The following is a 19,216-nucleotide window of genomic DNA, read 5'->3' as shown; positions in this document are numbered from 1 at the left end:
AATTTCTTTAATTTTACTGTTATTACATGACAGGAGTCCAACACTTCCAACTTATTGTACAGCATATCACACTTGTGTGATGAAAGGCTGTGAGATTTGGCACAAGTTTTTACAATATTTTGATTCCTGACCTGATTGAGATAACACTACCTTCAGGAACTAGGACTGTTTTATTGCCAAAAACTACATTGGAAGAATGGCTGTAATCTTTTGTTTGCATCATATACTATGAAGTGGAATTTATTTATTTTTTCTTTTTGTATGTATGTTTATAGACTTCTGCTCTTAACTTAAAGCGGCATCAGAGTGCAGTTTCTTACGCCCAAACACTTCTGAATATTCCAGAAACAAATGTGAGTACCTTGGATAATGGACTGCGAGTTGCTTCAGAAGAGTCTGGGCATCCCACATGTACGGTAAGTTAACAAAATGGAGGTGGTGTGAGCATACAGCATTTATATCTGCATGTACGGTAAGTTAACAAAATGGAGGTGGTGTGAGCATACAGCATTTATATCTGCATGGACTTTTCTTTTTTTATATTAACTGCAGTGGCTTTCTTCCAGAAGGCTGTCTTTGTGCACTGTGTGATAAATTGACATTTTAAATTTACGCCTGCTGTCACTAATTTTTATATATGATGGTCACTGTATGTTCCACGGTTCACAAATAATGCTATTTGCAACCAACATGAGACTGAAGTTTACACTGGCATATAGCTTATCCGGTTGTATGCAGATGATGGTGTGTAGGATTTGCTGGTTGGGAATACATTCATATCCCTTAGTTTTTAAATTTGTTACTCAGTAATGCCCTGATGTTCTTTGTGTTTCACTGTTGTAGTCATTACATTTGGGTTATCTGCTTGCAGTAGCCCTCAGTTGGCCTGATTAACAATGTCTTGGGTCCTTCGTCGATTGCGGTTTCTTCTTCCTTGATGTCAGGTCATCAGGGGTATAAAACATGCAGCCGACATCATTACATCAGTCTGTCTTGCCGTGCAGTGCCCGAAGCAGTTAGCAAGTGCCAGTCGACATCTGACATTTTCTTTTTCGAGTTTCAGAACCGAAGTCTTCAACTAAAAGCTAAGTACCCCATTTTTGAAACTTTTTTTCTTGCTCTAATCCGATGTCAGTAAAAGTAAATAATTGCATTTCTTCTGGAAAGCAAATACCTCATAAAGATTTTCATTCGTACTGTATTCCTTGCCTAGGCCATGACCACGACATACCTCGCTGTCGGTTTTGTGCCGTATTTAAACCACAAACTATCTGTCTGTATATTTGCGCTTCTAAATATTTTGGTGCTCTGTTCAATTATCCTGATATGTCTTTGGTAAACCATCCGACTACTGACATTCCGAAAAAAACGCAAAGGTAAAGGCAGACAAGCTGTCCAGTTCGCCGATACTCTGGCGCTTTTGCAGCCCCTGATACCTGCTACTTCAGATTCGCAGGCTTCTACTGAGACCCATTCGGAGTCCGGTATGCTGCGAGATGCTTTCAACTTTGGAACCTGCGGATGTCTACCTTGGATGGGTCCGGAGCCGCTGTGCAGGCACCGGCTTCTGAGGGTGTATTCAGGCCTACTGACTTGCGTGTTAAACCGGCGCCATCTTCTTCTTCAAGGCCTAAAACTCAAACCATGCCTAGAAAACTGACACCCGGACCGCATGGTCAGGCCTTTATGCCTAAAAAAAACAAATGATGAGAATGGCTGAAGAACTTATTATTTTAATCGGGGGAAGCCAACCTTCCCACTCTAAGAGACCTAGGACGGAGTTTGCTTATGATACTTCTGATCAGGATTCCGAAATTTCGGTTTCCTCTGACCGTGATTTACCCTTGTCTACCTAGGAGGATTCTGATGCGGAGGGCTCTATTCCCTCTGCTCCCCCCAGAGGATCTCTCTCCCCTGGTGAAACCTTGCATACTCTCTGAGCATTTTCATTGGGAAAGTCGGGGTGTAATGTGGTCCTATCTCGCCTACATTCATTACTGACGGGCTCAGAGCCGAGAATCGGCTCCGACTCTGCCGCTATAACTAGCACAAAGTCTCCAATTGGCTGGGCTAAGCCTATATCCCAGGATGCACCACTCCCAAACCCCCAGATCTCGTTTGCTGCTCGTTGAGTGAAGACATGGTCTCTAGCTTTGCTGTGGCCAAGTACCTTATTTAAACTATTTACTTAATTTTCGGAAAAGTCTTTCCAACCAAAAGCTATTTTAATAGCTACGTTCTTTATAGTTCGTGTTTTTTTGTGATCTCAGTCGTCGTTTTAAGTTATAGTTGGCATACTTGTGTTGGTGGGCTAGGCCCGTTTAAGTTAGAGGGCCTTAGCCCTGTTCGGTGTGTTTTCTTGTTGTTTGGGGGCGTTTAAGTTAGAGTCCCTTCTCTTCCTTGTCAGGTCTCTTTCCTGTGGTGTCTTTTTTTCTGTGAAACTTTAAAATGTCAGGCAAAAATCAGAGGGAGCATAGGCCTTCTGGGTTTAGAAAGTGCGCCAAATGTTCCTAATAAGATGTCTTTGACTGATGGCCACGCCATCTGTGTGTACTGTTTGGGCGCTATACACTTGCAAGAGTCCTGCAGTGTGTGTCATTCGTTTAGTTCCAGGGTCTTGCAAGAGAGAAAAAATAAGTTGATTCTTAAGGGCCTGGTAAAACCTGCCTCTGAAGAAGCTTTAGCCTCTTCTCCTCCTAGCAGGAAATCTAAAACTAAAAAGAGATCTCTGGCTCCTTCCATTTCGGAGCCATCGGAGAAAAGATCAAAGACTGTTTCACCTTCCTCGGCTCCATTGGTCTCGGAGCCGCAGGAGATGTTGTCGGTAATGGAGACTGCTTCCTCGGTTCCACTGCCTTCGGAGCCGAAGGAGGTTTCTGTTGTGTTGGAGCCGACTTCGGCTCCAATTGTCTTGGAACCGATTCGGAGCCATTCTCCTAGCTTTCCATTGGATCCATTAGAGAAGACTTCTCGACCCCCTTCTGTGTCCTCCAAGTCCTCCAGGTTGTCGGATTTGGATAGGGTGGTGCAGAGGCTCCTACAGTCACCAGTGTTAACGAAATTATTCTCTGCTCCAGCCCAGTCGGCTCCGGAGCCTGTCCTTGTGTCTGTTCCGATTATTCCTCCTCCGACCACCTCTTTGTCATCGGAGCTGGAGTGTTCTGAGTCGAGTGAGGTCCTTGGGTCTGTTTCGAAACCCCCTTTGAGTTTTTCGGCTCTGACCTCGGCTCCAACCCTTTCGGTTCCATCTGATGGTTTGACACACTGGGTTTGTCTGTCAGACCCGAGGGGGATGCATCGGGGCTCCAGACTTCGGCTCAGAGTCTCCCTCTCGGTGCTTCAGCCGGGGGGACCCCTGTTCCGATTGTGGTCTCTGAGACTGGTCGCTCCTCGGATTCAGGTGGACCTGCCTTCGAGGCCATGAGGAGCGCACTGGCCAGGTCTTCGGTGACATCACTCGAGTCAACCACTCCTTTCCCGGACACTGCAACTAGAGCCTCTGAGGCCCCCCTATCAGCAGGCAGCGGAGCTTGAAGGCCTGAGGATACCCCCATGCTTGGTCCCCTGCTTTCTGAGGGCCATTCAGAGTCCTTGCCTGAAGAGCTTCCCAGAAAGAAGCTGTGTAAGAAGAAGCACATAGACTCCCCAGATGAGTCTATCACCTCAGACACCGACCTCGATGATGCAGAGGGGTCCCCAAAGTCTGACATCCTGGAAATTTTGAGACTGAGGCGACTCCTCCTCCAAACCCCCCTCTGAGGAGGAGTCTGTCTTCCTCAAGACCTTTGGAGCCCAACCTTCCACCTCCTGGTTGTCTTCCCCCCTTCGATGAATTGTTGAACCTTATTTGTCGAAGGGTGTGGGAACACCCTGACTCTGTGGAACCGGTTCCCAGCCTCCCCAACAAGTTTTTGTCTGCACCTCCGGGGAAAGAATTCTTGATGAAAGGAGTTCCTGTAGATGCCATGGTGGTGGCGTCTGCCACTCAGCAAGAAGTTGCAGAGGCTTCTGCTTCCGTTCGTCGTCCTAACAAGGAGTCTAGGAGTATGGATCGGTATGGAAAGCGTACCCTGTCCTCAGCGACCTTTACTTTGCAGTCACAGAATTATTTGTGTCATTTTACGAGGCTCCAAAGAGATCTCCTCAAGGAGTTTGGAGATACTCTGTCGGGTAACTTGCCTGAGGCGGTGAACCAAACTGTCAACGCCCAGCTGTCTACCCTGTCTTCTGTTAACTCGTCCATGAGGCTCATGTCCTATGCAGCTGATGGGGCCGGTAGGGCAGCTAGCTCAGGCGTAGCCCTTAGGAGGCAAGCCTGGATGCACCTGTGTCACTTCGCGGAGGCCTTAAAGTCTTCCTTCATGGACGCTCCCTTTGACGGGTCCTCCGTTTTTGGACCCAAAGTGAAAGACTCTGCTGTTGGGGCCCGTTTTTCGCTTCCCTCTAGACCTTATCCCAAGACGCAGAGGGGAGGAAAGATGTGGTTCAGGAAGTCTCAGAAGTCTTATCCTGACTATCATGGTGACCCCCCCCCTCCAGAGGCAGAGGAGGGGGGAATTACTCTGGAAGACGTCGCCCTAGGGGCGGGGGAGGCCCCTGCAACTCAGGAGACCACGAGTCCTTTTGTGGTTCCTCCTACCAATGTCCCTGAGGGACTGCCCGTCTGTGCCTCCGGAGCCAGTCGGGGGTAGTTTCTCGAAGCATCTTCAAGCCTGGGAAAACATCGCTCAGGATCGTTGGGTGCTTCAAATTATTGCCTGAGGTTACACCATTCCCTTACCCCCTCCGCCACCCAAGAGAGTCCTAGACATTCCACCCAGTCAAAGGGACCAAGCAGCGTTAGAAGTCTCAAAGCTGCTGTAAAAAGGAGTCCTCCAACCAGTCCCCTCAGACCAGATTAGATCAGGAACTTACTCGAGGTTATTTTTGGTGCCCAAAAGAACTGGGGACTTGAGACCCATCCTGGATTTCAGCCGTTTTAAACCGCTTTGTCAGGAAGTCCAAGTTCTGAATGGTCACTCTTCAAACCATTTTCCCATTGTTGGGAAAAGGAGTATGGATGTGCTCCATCGATCTCAAGGACGCCTATTATCACATCAAGATAAACCAGGCCTCCTGGAATCACTTACGCTTCTGGCTGGGAGCCAGTCATTTCCAATTCCGAGCCCTGCCCTTTGGTCTCACCACAACCCTCAGGGTGTTTACCAAATGTCTGGCAGTGGTGACTGCTCACCTGAGATGTCTAGGATTCCAGGTGTTTCCTTACCTAGACGACTGGCTTTTCACCGCCTCCACCAGGCATCTACTTATTCGAGCCACGGAGGCCACCATCAACTTGGGTCCTCTCCTAGGGATTACTTTCAACTGGCAAAAATCTGTCTTGCTGCCATCACAACTTGTTGCATTTATCAGCGCAGAGCTAGATTCCGTAGAAATGAGGGCTTTCCTTCCTACAGAAAGAATAAAAGTGCTACAGGCTCAAGTTTTGGCCTTATTACCTCTGAAAAAGGTACAAGCCAGACTTCTTCAGTTACTAGGTTCCATGGAGGCCACCATCCTACTAGTACCCCTGGCCAGGCTACATATGCGGACACTCCAGTGGCTTCTTTCGGTCCAGTGGTCCTTTCAAGAGCTCCCTCTGTCTCACCCGATTCTTATAACGGAGCGATGCCGACAGGACCTGCGTTGGTGGCTTCATTCACCCAATCTGAACAAAGGGAGATCCCTGAACCCCCTGCCCCCTACTGCCACAGTGACCACGGACGCCTCCCAGACAGGGTGGGGGGGGCATTATCTGGGCAGAATGGTCCAAGGCACGTGGCGGGAACACGAGGTACCCTTGCATATAAATGTTCTGGAGATGAGAGCGGTGCTACTAGCGTTGCAGGAACTTCACAGCTCTCTTCCCAAGTGGACTATCTCAATTCTTTCCGACAACATGTCAGTCTTGTGGTACCTGAACAAACAGGGGGGGAACCAAGTCCTATCCCCTTTGCAGAGAGGCCATGAGAATGTGGAATTGGGCGGTGTCTTCCCAACGTTTTCTAGTGGCAACGCACATTCTGGGGCAGTCCAGTGTGATAGCAGACAGGCTAAGCAGAGCTATTCTGATGCCTCACGAGTGGTGCCTGAACGATCGAGTTGCTGCTCAGATCTTCTCCAGGTGGGGTCTACCTTGCTGCGATCTGTTTGCCAGTCCCCTCCATGCCAAGTCCAGCAATTGCTTCACTCTGATCCCCCCTCAGGGGGAGTCACCCAGGGATGCTCTAGTCCACGATTGGCCCCCCGGTCTGCTCTACGCCTTCCCTCCGTTTCCTCTGCTGCCAAGAGTGATTCAGAAGGCAACTTCCTTGGGAAGCAAAATGATCTTGATCGCACCACACTGGCCCCGTCAAGTTTGGTTCCCCTTTCTCCGGAGATATACTATGGACGGTCCTTGGATTCTGGACCCAGTTCCAGACCTATTGACTCGTCTGTCAGGGCAGTTCCACCCATCCCTTAGAACCCTCAAGCTCACTGCCTGGCTTCTCCACTTCCGTCCTTAGTCAGACAGCTTTCCTTGACACCAGAAGTGGTACATATCCTATCTTCTTCCCACAAGCCATCCACTAAGAAGATATATTCCAGTAAATGGAAAAGATTTGCTATCTGGGCCCATTCGCATAACCTAGATCCTTTCACAGCCCCTGTGACGGCAGTTTTGGATTTTTTAGCTACTCTTTTTTTCAGACAAGATTCCGCTGCCTCCACTATTAAGGTTCAGCTGACGGCAATTTCTAATTTTCACGTTTCATGTGAGCCTTCCCTCATGGCCCATAAACTGTGTAAAGCCTTCCTAAAAGGAGCCTGGTTGCTTCGTCCCCCAGTTTCTCAGCCAGTCTTGCCATGGGATTTAAACTTTGTGCTTAGAGCCATAACTTCTTCTCCCTTTGAGCCTGCAGCCACTTGTGAATTAAAATATTTGTCTTGGAAGACGGCCTTTCTGGTGGCCATTACTTCAGCCAAAAGAGTATCAGAGCTTCAAGCCCTTTCTGTCAAACCTCTTTATTTGATTTTTCATAAGGATAAGTGTGTCCTTGAGACTCAACCCTTCCTTTCTTCCTAAGGTTTCTTCTACCTTCTGTCTTCACCAATCCATTGAGTTACCGGTGTTTTTCCCAAGCTTTTCAAACTGGGCAGAATTCAAATTTCACCAATTGGATGTACATAGACAACTGAGCTTTTACTTGCACAGGACAAAACAAGAGAGGAAATCAGATCAGTCTGTGTCCTTTTCAGACAAGAATGGTAGCCCTGTGACCAAAGGCACTATTGCAAGGTGGATTAAGGACTGTATCTCATTTACACACCGGCAGGTAAAGATCTATCTTTCCCAGTTAAGGCACATTCTGCCAGGGCTATGGCTACCTCAGTGACTTTTCATGCTAGGCTCTCTTTGGGTGAAATCTGTGCAGCATCCACCTGGACTTCTCCACATACCTTTATTTCTCATAAGTTGGACGTGGCTTCTAGAAGCCGGGCTTCCTTTGGTTCCATGGTGCTCAGGAGTGTTTTCTCATGAGCCTCCCAGGATTTAGGTGCTAGGGACGCTGTCCCGTCAGTAATGAATGTAGGCGAGATAGGACCACATTACATCATTTAGTTATGTACTCACCATAACGATAGATGTATGTGGTCCATCTCGCCTACATTCTTACGTACCCACCCACCTTCCCCCTTCCGGGTGGACTTGGAGGAAATATTCTTAGACCCTTCTGAGGATATTATTTTTTCTCTCTTCTTGCTGTGTTGTTCGGTGGGGTTATGCATGTGTAATGATGTTTTTTGTGGCAAACAAGATCTTGGGGTTTGGGAGTGGTGCATCCCGGGATATAGGCTTAGCCCAGCCAATTGTGCTAGTTATAGCGGCCGAGTCTGAGCCGATTCTCAGCTCCGAGCCTGTCAGTAATGAATGTAGGCGAGATGGACCACATACATCTATCGTTATGGTGAGTGCATAACTAAATGATTTCTGTGATTCTAAAAAGAGGCTTGGGGATTTCTTACTCCTGCCCCAGCACAGGCCTTTAGCTATACCTCCTGTACTGGACATAGTTGATGATGCCTTTTCAGAATCTAGCATGGACCCTGACTCCTTACCTCCCGCTTCCAGAAAACCTGATGGGTATTACAGGGTTCCTGACTCGCTCGCAAGTTTCTTTTCAAAAATCCTACTACGGATCCTGAAATCGTTTCACAGGGACCCAAGGGCATTAAAGCTACTACTGCCAAAAAATCCTACTCCCTTTGATAGGGACTCCAGGGCACTGGATAGATGAGGTAAGAAGGTATACACTTCTGCAACTTTGGCCATTAGGGCCTTGGAATTGCCAGTTTCATATGTTAAAGTATCAGCAGCATATTATTGGATTGCTTAAACAGAAAATGATGTTGATTCCTGATTGTGCTGAAAATAAGGATTTACATGATTTAATGCATTCTGCATTCTGCATCAGTTTCCTTCATAGCCCCTATCTTCAGAGTACAGCATTTGACAGGAATTTTTCTCAAACTCCAATATTACCGTCACATAACTCCATGCTGAAATGTAAGTTGAGAAGGTAATTGAGTTCAGTTGCTTCAACTTATTTTAACACTGGAGCTAAAATAGAACTGTAAAATTACTCGCGCCTTGTGGAAGGCACTCTGGGATAACCGCTTACAATTAGCATCTTCTCATGGTGCGCTCAGTGTTAAGCACAAAGTTGCAATGCGAAGCTACTCTGAGTTAGAGTTAAGAGGAGGAACTAGTTCTGTTTTGGTGAAAAGGGAGTCACTAGCATTTTTGTGGAGTCCAGCTGAATTTTCTGAAGGACTCTTGGAAGTAGAAGGGGAGGAGGGAAAGCATAAAGAAACATCCCCTTCCAAGGAAAAGCAAGGGCATCCATCTTGAGAGGAAGCTGCCTGTTCGGGGGGGGGGGGGTTCAAAGATCTACCTGAGGAATACCCCACTGATGGGTAATGTGCAGAAACGCATCTTTGTGAAGCATCCATCGGTGAGCCTGTGTTTTGGACCTGTTGACAGAGTCTGTCATTACATTGTGCTCTGAAGGAATGTATACTCCCTGAAGTGTTAACTGATGCCTGAAGATCCATCTTGCAGAGGCGGTAACAAGCAGGAAGGCACAAAATATTGACATACCAGACATTTGAAGACATGCAGGTAGGTGCATGCGTGAATGGGTGTGCCTTCCTTGAAGGTTGGGCGTCGGGCTAGCAACTCGGCACCGTAAAAATCTACTGCCAATCCTTAGCGGACTGGAGTTCCGCTGTGGTGATCTCTACCGGGAAAAGCTGAAAGACTTTATCACTGTAGTATTGTCTGTGTACACCTTCAAGGGGCCTGGAGAGAGCATGGGGTGAAAAGCTTGAAGGGCCAGAATCGGACCTCTCCTCTCATTGATGTTGTTAAGGTCTGACTTCTGATGGGGAGTCCAGAGACCATGAAATTTCAGGTGACTAAAAGAAGCCCCCCCACCCCCCACCCCATGTCTGAAGCATCTGTGAACAGTTCTTGAGAAGGGACTGGAGGCTGAAAGGGCCGGCCTGGGTTGAGAGCAAACTGAATCCACCACTGTAATTCTCTCTTTAGACAGTGAAGGAGTTGCACTGAAATCCATATGGTGACCATACTGCAGCTAAACTGACTTGAGGTACCATTGATACTTCCATATATGCAGGTTGACAAGAGGAAGCATTGGAATAGAAGAGGCCATGAGTCCTAGGGACTGAAGAAACACACTGGCTGGCATGGCAGTCAGAGGAAGAAGAGACTTGAAAGAAAGTTATCTGACAACTTTCGGAAGTTTGAAGAGAGACCAACATTGGTACTTCTGAATCCTGCATCCCAGATGCACATTATCCTGAGAGAGCATTGGGACAGACTTCAGGAAGTTGATAGTGAGCCACAGACTTTGAAGATGGATGGTGACCTCCGGATCCTGTAACAGGTGACGGGGAGAAGGTGCTTGAAGCAACACCTCATCTAGGCAACAAAAATCTGATTTCCTTGAAGCCCCTAGTAAGCAATCACTGGAGCTAGGCATTTCGTAAATACCTGTGAGGTAGTAATGAGGCCAAAGGCAAAGCAGATAATTGAAAAGGAAAGGAAGAAGCACAGAAATGTAAAAATCTCCGGAAAAGAGGGTGAATAGGAATATGAAGGAAATTGTTTTTCAGATCCAAGGATACCAGAAAAGCCTGGTGTGATGAGAGGAAACTGAGTTTGAAGAGTAAGCATCCAAAAAGAAGGGACTTTGAGAAAGGTGTTGAGGTGGGGGAGATCCAGAGTAGGTCTCCAAGTGCCTTCCTTTCGAGGAACCTGTAACATCCTGGAATAAAAACCCTTTCCCACTTGGGGAGGGGGAACAGTTTGAATGGCTCCTTGGTTCGCCAGAGACCCTAGAACCCCCAGGAAATTAAGTTTTGTTATAGAGGAGGTTGAGGAATTCCTGAAAAAGGAGGGGAGAGACTTCCATACCATGAAGTAACACTGACTGATAAACCCAAGAGTTTGAAGTGATGAGACACCAATCTGTAAGATAAAGAGAAAGCGGAAGGGACAAAGGAACCTGGTGTAAAAGAAGGGGGTGGGTGAGTTGTCAAAGAGAAGCAGGCTTAACAGATAAAGGAGGCTTCTTGGCCACAGAAGTCTGAGAAACCTTAACAGAGGGGACCCGCTTACCACCCCTCCTGGCCTTTGAGGTCTAGCAGGGTTGCTTGTGAACAAAAGCATATCCAGAAGGAAGATTCATCTGGAACTTGGGGATGGAGACAAAAATATGTTGATGGTTCTGCAAAGTTTGCCTTTCTCTTGAAGAGACTTAAAACATGTCAGCAGGAGCAGTCCTAAAAGAGACTAAGCCAAAAATGTTTCATGACAGATCCAAAAGCCGCAGCCTGAGAAGAGGTGTCCAGTAGCGTCATAGCTACACTTAAGAGTGGCGAGCCACTTGAGAAGCAGAACCTAAAATAGATGAGGCTGAGAATTTGCCTTGAGAATCAGTGAAGTGAGAAATAATCTGACAAGCCTGAGCAATCGAGGCCAGAGCATACCTGGTCATGTGGGTTCTGGTAGTTAACAGCTCTAAAGGCCAAAGTAGAAGCAGTGTAAACTTTCTTACCAATTTTCTCTATTGCCCTACTATGCTTATCAGAAGGCATAAGTTTGGAACCGGGCAAGAACTTGGAATGTTTGCAAAAAGAGACCAACACTACAGTACGATCAGCAAAGGGACATTTTAAATAAGATTAATTGACAATCCTTGAAGACCTTATGGCTTCTATCAGGTTTCTTAGGAGCAGGAGGCTGAGAATCAGGAGACATGGAAGCAACAATGAAAGTTATCTAACAAGGCAGCCAACACAGGAGAAACTGCCAATTTGGTTTAGGAGTATCCACCTGAAGCAGGTTGTAATATCGTCTCTGAATGTCAGACACTTGAAGAATCCTACTTAAAGTATTCCATCATTCTAGTAATTGTGTTCACAAAAGACAGTTCCTTAAAAGGATACTCAGTGGGGGCTAACAGCCTTCCTCTTCATCAGAACCATTAGACGAAGGCATCTGTGAAGAATAGAATGAAGATTATCATGAGACACTGAATCCTCATCACAGGAATACAGTTCCTAAGCCATTTAGAAGGGATAGAGGTCCAAGGAGGAGAATGTACTAAAGCCCTTGGAGAAGGCTTTAGGGTGATAAAGGCAGAAAACAGGTCCTGAGTAAACTCTTGCTATTTCCCTTTGAGGATCCTTAGGATGGACTGAAACATGTTTCAGATTTTGTCTTTTGTTGAAGGGGCATCTGCCCTAACAAATACCAGAGGTTCCGACCCTTAGCAAGATTCAATAAGAGATCCTGGAACCTCTTCCCTGACCAGTATCTGCAGAATCCCTCTAGGGCCCACTGAGATGATCAACTGCGATTCCTCCTCGACATCTAGAGCAGATGCTTGCAAATCTTCAGAGGACGTGTGTGAAAAGCGAGATCTGTTCTGGACTCTGAAGTTTCAGTAGAGAAATCCAGTGTAGGCACAGAAAAACGCAGAATGACCTACAAAGCTGTTAGCTGCTTTTAGAAGGATGTTGTGTGGAGACTGAACAGCTAAAGAATCCTGCCGAGACTTCTTAGCCACCACCTTACCTAGCGAGAGTGTCTTGGGGTTAGAGGATTTTGCCATGGTACCCTGGGCTAACTGTTTAAGCCATTGGTTTTTAAAACTGCTTCTGAGTGTTTTGGGCACATATGCCTTACAAATACTACAAGAGGTATGGTCGTGGGAAGCTCCCAAACACACTGTCCGTGGCGATCCTTGTGGGGAATCTGCCTCCCACTCTGACATTTTCCCTTCTTGGATGACGTGAACTCTAGGTAGCAAAGTAAAATACAAGACCACGGAAAGTTTAAAAAAAAATGGGGCACTTATCTGGTGGCTAAGTATTCAGTACAGCAGCAAGGGTTTCAGACCAACTAGCAATGCTAGTGTTTGAACTGGCAACAAAGAAGTTCTGAGTAGTTGCGTCCATTAGTCCCTTTTATGCCCTTCGTTTTGTATGAGGAGCATAAATGTGACTTACAGTGCATACAAGATCATTAGGCTTTTGTATAATGGCCAAGCATTGGGCTTCCCTGGGCGGGAGATCCCATCTGTTTGGATAATGCAACAGTGGTATAGAAGGACTTTTCCAGTAAAATTTCATATTTTTTATTGAAATATCTTGTTCTGGTTTGTTAACGTGATGGTGTTTTTTTTTCCAGACCCCTCTAAATTTAGAGTCGAAGAATTTTATCTAGATTTTATAAAGATCAGCTGAGGTTGTGCTTCAGAGAATCTTTGAAATGGTGTGCATAACTGTTGAAATATGCTTGTTTGAAAGGACATGCCGAACTAATATTGCATATAATTGATTTAAGATGTATAGGTTCTTAGCGTGTTCCTAGGTGGTATGTGATACTCTGTCCCTTGCAAGCCAGTATATCTGGCACTGAGAAGGTCATCAACACAAACACCACACCTCAAATACCACCCACACCCACATATGCGGAGGTCCTCAGCAAAAACATACCCAAATAGAGACCTCCGAGGCAAAAACTAACGAACTCCACAGCCCATCAAACCACATATTGTCCATACACCACACATAGTCCACACACCTGTGCCTCACAGCCACTAAGGCCTAACAATAAACCCAACATATTAGTCATAGGAGACACAGACCTACCCCTCACCAGGCTGGATAAGGAGAACGTCACAGTTAGATGTTCTTCGTGTTTCACTGTTGCACTTGTTACATTTGGGTAATCTGCTGGCAGGTTGCCGTCAGTCTCCCTGAATTCCAAAGTCTTGGGTCTTGCGTCAGTTGCTGTCTCCTCTTCCATGATGTCAGGGGTATAAAACCTACAGCCGATGCCAATTTCTTCAGTCTTTCTTGCCGCACGGTGCCCGAAGCAGAAGCATTTCGCAAGTGCCGGTCGGCCGACTACTGAAATATTCGAGTTTGAGTTTTGGAACCGAAGTCTTCACTAAAGCTAAGTACCCCGTTGGGGAAACTTTTTTTCTTGCTTTTTACTGATGTCAGAAAAAGTTAATTGTATTACTTGTGGGAAGCAAATACCTCATAAGGATTTCCATTTATACTGTATTCCTTGCCTAGGCCTTGATCACAACATGTCTGGCTGTCGGTTTTGTGCTAGATTTAACCAATGCACTATTGAGCATTGGTATATTTTTGCATCTAAGTATTTTGTAAACGGATTTAACTACCCAGAAATGTCATCTGATAGCAATCCGACTACCGGAGTACATAAAAAAACGCAAAGAAAAGGACAGAGAAAGGCAGTCGAGATCCAAAACAGATGACGAAGCTTCTCCTAAGCCAGTCGCCGGTTCTCAGTGAGGTGCTTTCGCAGCCCCTGATGCTACCTTTGAGTCGCAGGCCTCTACTGACACCCATGTGGAATCTGGCATGCTGCAAGATACTCAAGGTATTGGACTGACGGATGTGTCTTCCTTGGATGGGTCCGGAGCTGCTGAGCAGGCACCGGCTTCTGAGGGTGTATTCAGACCTCAACGTTTATATATCAAACCGACGACCGCTGCAAAACCGAAGACAAAGGCAACTTCTAAAACTAAAAAAACGACGCTTGAGCCACGTGCACAGGCCTCTATGCCTAAAAAATAAAAACTATCAAAATGGCTGAAGACCTTATTACCTTGATCAGTGGTAGCCATTTCCCTCCAGATAAGAGGCCTAGGCAAGACACTGATTATGAATCTTCAGATCAGGTTTCTATTTCTTCTGATTCCTCTTCTGATCAGGAATTATCTATACCTCCCTATGAGGATTCTGATGCTGAGGAGTCCATTCCATCTGCATCTCTTCCAGAGGATTATTCATTTGGAGAAACCTTGCATACTTTGAGGGAGCATTTTCACTGGGAGAGTCAAGACTTCCCAGAATCAAAAAAAGAGGCTCAGGGATTTCCGCCTCCTTCCTCAACACAAGCCTTTAACCATTCCCCCTGACATTGTGGATGAGTCAAGCTTGACCCCTGACTCCTTACCTCCGGCTCCCAGTAAGCTTGACTGATATTACAGGGTCCCTGACTCGCATAAAATTTTTATTTAGAAACCCTGCTGCTGATCCTGAAACTATTTCACATGGTCCAAAGGGAGTTAAGGCCTCAACAGCAAACAATCCTACCCCCTCTGACAGAGATTCAAGGGCACTAGACAAATGGGGAAAAAAGGTTTATACATCTGCAACCTTGGCAGTCAGGGCCTTAAACTGTCAATTCCATATGCTTAAGTACCAACAACATGTTATGGGAGTGCTGAAACAGAAAATGATGATTTCAGAATGTGCAGAAAATAAAGAATTACAGGAATTATTGCATGCAGCTGAACAAGTTGAAAAGCATACTTTGCAGTGTGGTTTTGATTCATTGGAAGCCTCCTGCAGGGCCACAGTTACTGGATCTGTGATTAGGAGGCATGCCTGGTTAAAGGAACAAAATTTGCCTGATCATGTTAAAGCTAAATTGCTAGAATAGATGGACCTTTACCAGCATGATTCTCTGTTTGGTATTAAGGCAGAAGAGATTTTAAAGAAAATTGAAGACAAAGTTAGGTCTATGCAAACTGTTAGACTTCTTACAAGTGCAGCCACCATGATTCAGTAGACACTGGCCTACAAAAGAAATTGGTCCTTTCCTGAGTCAGACGGAGCTCAAAGGGGCAAATCCAGACGACCAAAGGGTTCCAGATACCAGGCGCAAGATTCATACAGGTCAAAGCAATGAGGCGAATCTACCTCCAAATCAGGGGGAGATAAAGCACAAGCCTACAGAAAACAGTCCCAATGACTTCCCTCTGCCTACACCAAGCACTTATCTTTTGGCAGCACCCTTAGGGGGAAAATTAGCTCTTTTTGCTCAAAATTGGCTGTTAATAACCCAGGACAAGTGGGTACTAAACATAGTATCACAGAGATACAGATTCCATTTCCACACTCTTCCCATGGCAAACAGTTGGCCAGATCTGTCCACAAATCAGTAGGCAGAGGCACAGAAACCGGTTACGTCCCTCATGGATATGGGAGCCATTCAACCAGTTCCAGAACAGGAAAAAGGACAAGGTTTTTACTCAACTGTTCTTGGTACCCAGAAAGGACAAGGCCTGGCGGCCAATACTGGATTTGTCAGTTTTGAACACATACCTGGACATTTCAAAATGCTGACTTTGCAGCAGCTTCTGCCCATGCTGGGCAAGAATGCTTGGCTGGTGGCATTAGACCTAAAAGAGGCATACCTGCATGTTCCAATAAGACAATCGTGCAGAAGATACCTCAGATTCAAGGCTGGCTTCATGCATTACCAATTCTCTGCACTGCCCTTTGGCTTATCTACTGTACCCAAGGTCTTTACTTCTTTGTCTGCAAAATGCAATTACTGGTGCCAAGCACTTTGTAAACAAATATGTCCTTACTTGGTTGACTGTCTCATTCAAGCAGAGAACAAGGACACTCTTCTTCGACACCTGGCATTTGTGAAAAGGCTTCTAACATGCCTAGGGTACACAAACGAAAATGAATCCCAACTGGTACCCGCTCAAAAGATAACATTCCTGGGTGTAAGCTTGAATACAACTGCCCAGATGGCTTATCTTATGCCAGACAAAGGCAACTGACTGCTTACTTTAAAATGATGGCAACAAAAACCCAGTCTTCTGCAAGACAAATTCTGCAGGCTCTGGGCTTCATGGCATCATACTAATTCTATATGCAAGACTGCATATGAGGAAACTTCAATGGTACCTAAAAAGTTTATGGAGTCAACATTCACACAGTCTGGAAACCATGATTCCTCTCATTCCCTGCCTGCAACAGAAGTTTCTATGGTGGGCAAAGGCCTGTCGCCAAAACATGGGACGGCCCTTCACTCTACCCCCTGCCAGCCAAACCTGAACAACAGACTCGTCAGATTATGCCTGGGGGGCCCACATGGCAGGAAGATGCATTCAGGGCATATGCGCCCCAAGTCAAATGCATCTGCATATCAACCAGAAAGAGATGCTAGCTGTTCAAAATGGCCTAACAGCCTTCAAGAACTTCATCCAGGACAACTACTGATAAAGACGGACAACACCACAGTCATGTGGTATATAAACAAGCAAGGGAGCACACACTCATACCCCCTTTGCAGATTAGCCATGGCACTGTGGGACACAGCGTTGACCTACCAAGTACATATTCAAGCCCAATTTCTGCCAGGAAAACAGAACACTCTGGCAGACGATTTAAGCAGAAACCTTATGGATCCTCAAGAGTGGAAAATAAATCTGCAAGTCTTCAGCATGATAACAGAGAAATGGGGGAGCCCAGACATAGATCTATTCGCCTCTCCTCAAAATTATCAATTGAAAAGATTTTGCACAAGGACTTATCACAGACAAGCATGGAAAGTGGACGCCCTATCCTTCAGTAGGAAAAAACTATCAGTTTATGCCTTTCCTCCTCTGCCTCTTCTACCCAAGGTCTTTCTAAAAGTCAGACGAGAGAAGCCAAAGATGATATTAATTGCCCCGGACTGGCCCCAATATTGGTACCCAATCCTAAGGAACTTGTCTCAATACCCAGCATGGACCTTGCCTCAAAGACCACAACTACTGTCCCAGCAAAACAATCAGACCCTGCACAATCAACAACAGACTCTAAACCTGGCAGCATGGCTAATCATGTAATCATACAAACGCCTCTCAGTAAAGCTGTGATGGATGTCATTTTGGAAGCCAGAAGGCCTAGTACTAGAAAATCTAATGCTGACAAATGGAAGAGATTCTGTGCTTGGAATCGAGCACAAGGAACTGATGCAGCAGAACCAAATATTCCTCAGATATTACAATACTTAACTGAGATGCTTGACAAAGGCCTATCTTTCTCATCAATCAAAATCCATGCCTCTACCATTTCGACTCATTACAACACAGAGCCACCAATCTTTTCTCATCCTTTATTAAAGCAGTATCTTAGAGGAGCCAAAAATTTAAGGCCCCCTAGAAGATCACCATTACCTTCATGGGACCTCAGTTATGTGTTGGAAAAGCTCACCCTGCCTCCATTTGAACCAGCTGCTACCGCTGATGTAAAGTTCTTTTCGCTCTGTTACTAGCAATTACTTCAGCAAGAAGAGTTTCAGAGCTACAGGCCCTCATGTCTGTAGAGCCTTTTATCATATTTTACCCGGATAGGGTGTCTCTGAGAACAATCCCACTTATGCCTAAGGTGGTTTCCAGTGTGGCTCTTAACCAAACAATTCATCTGCCAACTTTCTATCCAAATCCGCAGAACAAAGGGGAGAGAATTCTGCATTCCTTGGATATACACAGACAGCTAAGATTCTACTTGAACAGGACCAAAGCTCTAAAAAACTGAGCAATTACTAGTGTCATATGCTGCAGGATCAGAAGGAAAGGCTATTTCAAAGCCGACAATTTCAAGGTGGATAAGCCACTGCATCTGTTTCGGATACTAACACCATGGTAAAACTGTGCCCAAGGGCATTAGGTCTCATTATGCCATAACCCCCCCATTAATATTCCAAAACGTGCATGCTGATTGGTCAGCGTGCACGTTGTAAATTGACTTATACTAATGGAAAAAGGTCCGGTCGCCCAGACTTTTTCCATTATAAGTCTTTTTTAAAACACTGTCTCACTATGTTAAAGGAGTTTAACATGGCGAGACAGGTTTAAAAAAAGCAACTGAGATCTCCGTTGCTTTTTTTAAAGCTGTCTCGCTATGTTAAACTCCTTTAACATAGTGAGACTGTGTAAAAAGCAACGGAGATCTTGCTTTCTCCGTTGCTTTTTTTTTTTAAACCTGTCTCGCTATGTTAAACCCATTTAACATAGTGAAACAGTTTGTAAAAAGCAACGGAGATCTTGCTTTCTCCATTGCTTTTTTTCAAAACTGTCTCGCTATGTTAAATGGGTTTAACATAGTGAGACAGCTTTAAAATAAGCAACGGAGATTCTCCGTTGCTTTTTTTAAAGCTGTCTCACTATGTTAAACCCATTTAACATAGCGAAACAGTAAAAAGCAACTGAGATCTTGCTTTCTCCGTTGCTTTTGCCCACAGCTCTGATGTACTGCGTAGGCATATGCATGCGCAGTACATCAGAACTGCCGCAGAATACCAGACAGCTGCGGAAGGGCAGCAAGGAGGCATTATACAATGCCATTATTTAAGAAAAGTAATTATTTTTTTTCTTAAATGTCATTGCATAATAACAATAATCCACTTCTGGGTGTGGGTAATATACCAGTTGGCTTTATTTGGCCACTCTGGCTTCGCCCTCATGACCAAACCACGCCAACCGTGGGTAAATCCAGCATTACCCACACCCAGGCGTGGGTTATTGCTGTATTCCATCAGAGCTGCAGCTACTTCAGCAGTCTTTCTCAGAGGAGTACCAACCAAAGACATTCTAGAGGCTGCTACTTGGAGTTGTTTTCACACATTTACAAAGCAATTACCATTTGCCTCTCAAGTCCAGGGCAGGATTTGCCACTGCAGTGCTGCAGGGCCTTATAGCCGCACCAAATGCTGTTTAGCTCCAGCCTCCCAACCATAGCTTTGAGATCCTAACCAATTGTAATGACTGCAACAGTGAAA

At 45.6% G+C, this 19,216-nt stretch overlaps 1 protein-coding gene across 1 annotated transcript in view; it reads left to right on the top strand.

Moving 5' to 3' along the window:
- The window catches only part of LOC122807612 (cytochrome b-c1 complex subunit 1, mitochondrial), a 712,697-nt gene that overhangs the window by 65,409 nt on the left and 628,072 nt on the right, over nucleotides 1-19,216 (top strand). Inside the window, exon 2 of the mRNA XM_044078521.1 lies at nucleotides 276-416. Coding sequence (XP_043934456.1) covers nucleotides 276-416 — 141 coding nt within the window. The remainder of the gene's footprint in view (nucleotides 1-275; nucleotides 417-19,216) is intronic.

This window comes from Protopterus annectens, chromosome 7.part1 (assembly GCF_019279795.1).
Source record: "Protopterus annectens isolate FY-2018-M chromosome 7.part1, PAN1.0, whole genome shotgun sequence".
NCBI lineage: Eukaryota > Metazoa > Chordata > Ceratodontiformes > Protopteridae > Protopterus > Protopterus annectens.
This window is presented reverse-complemented; position numbering and strand designations above follow the sequence as displayed.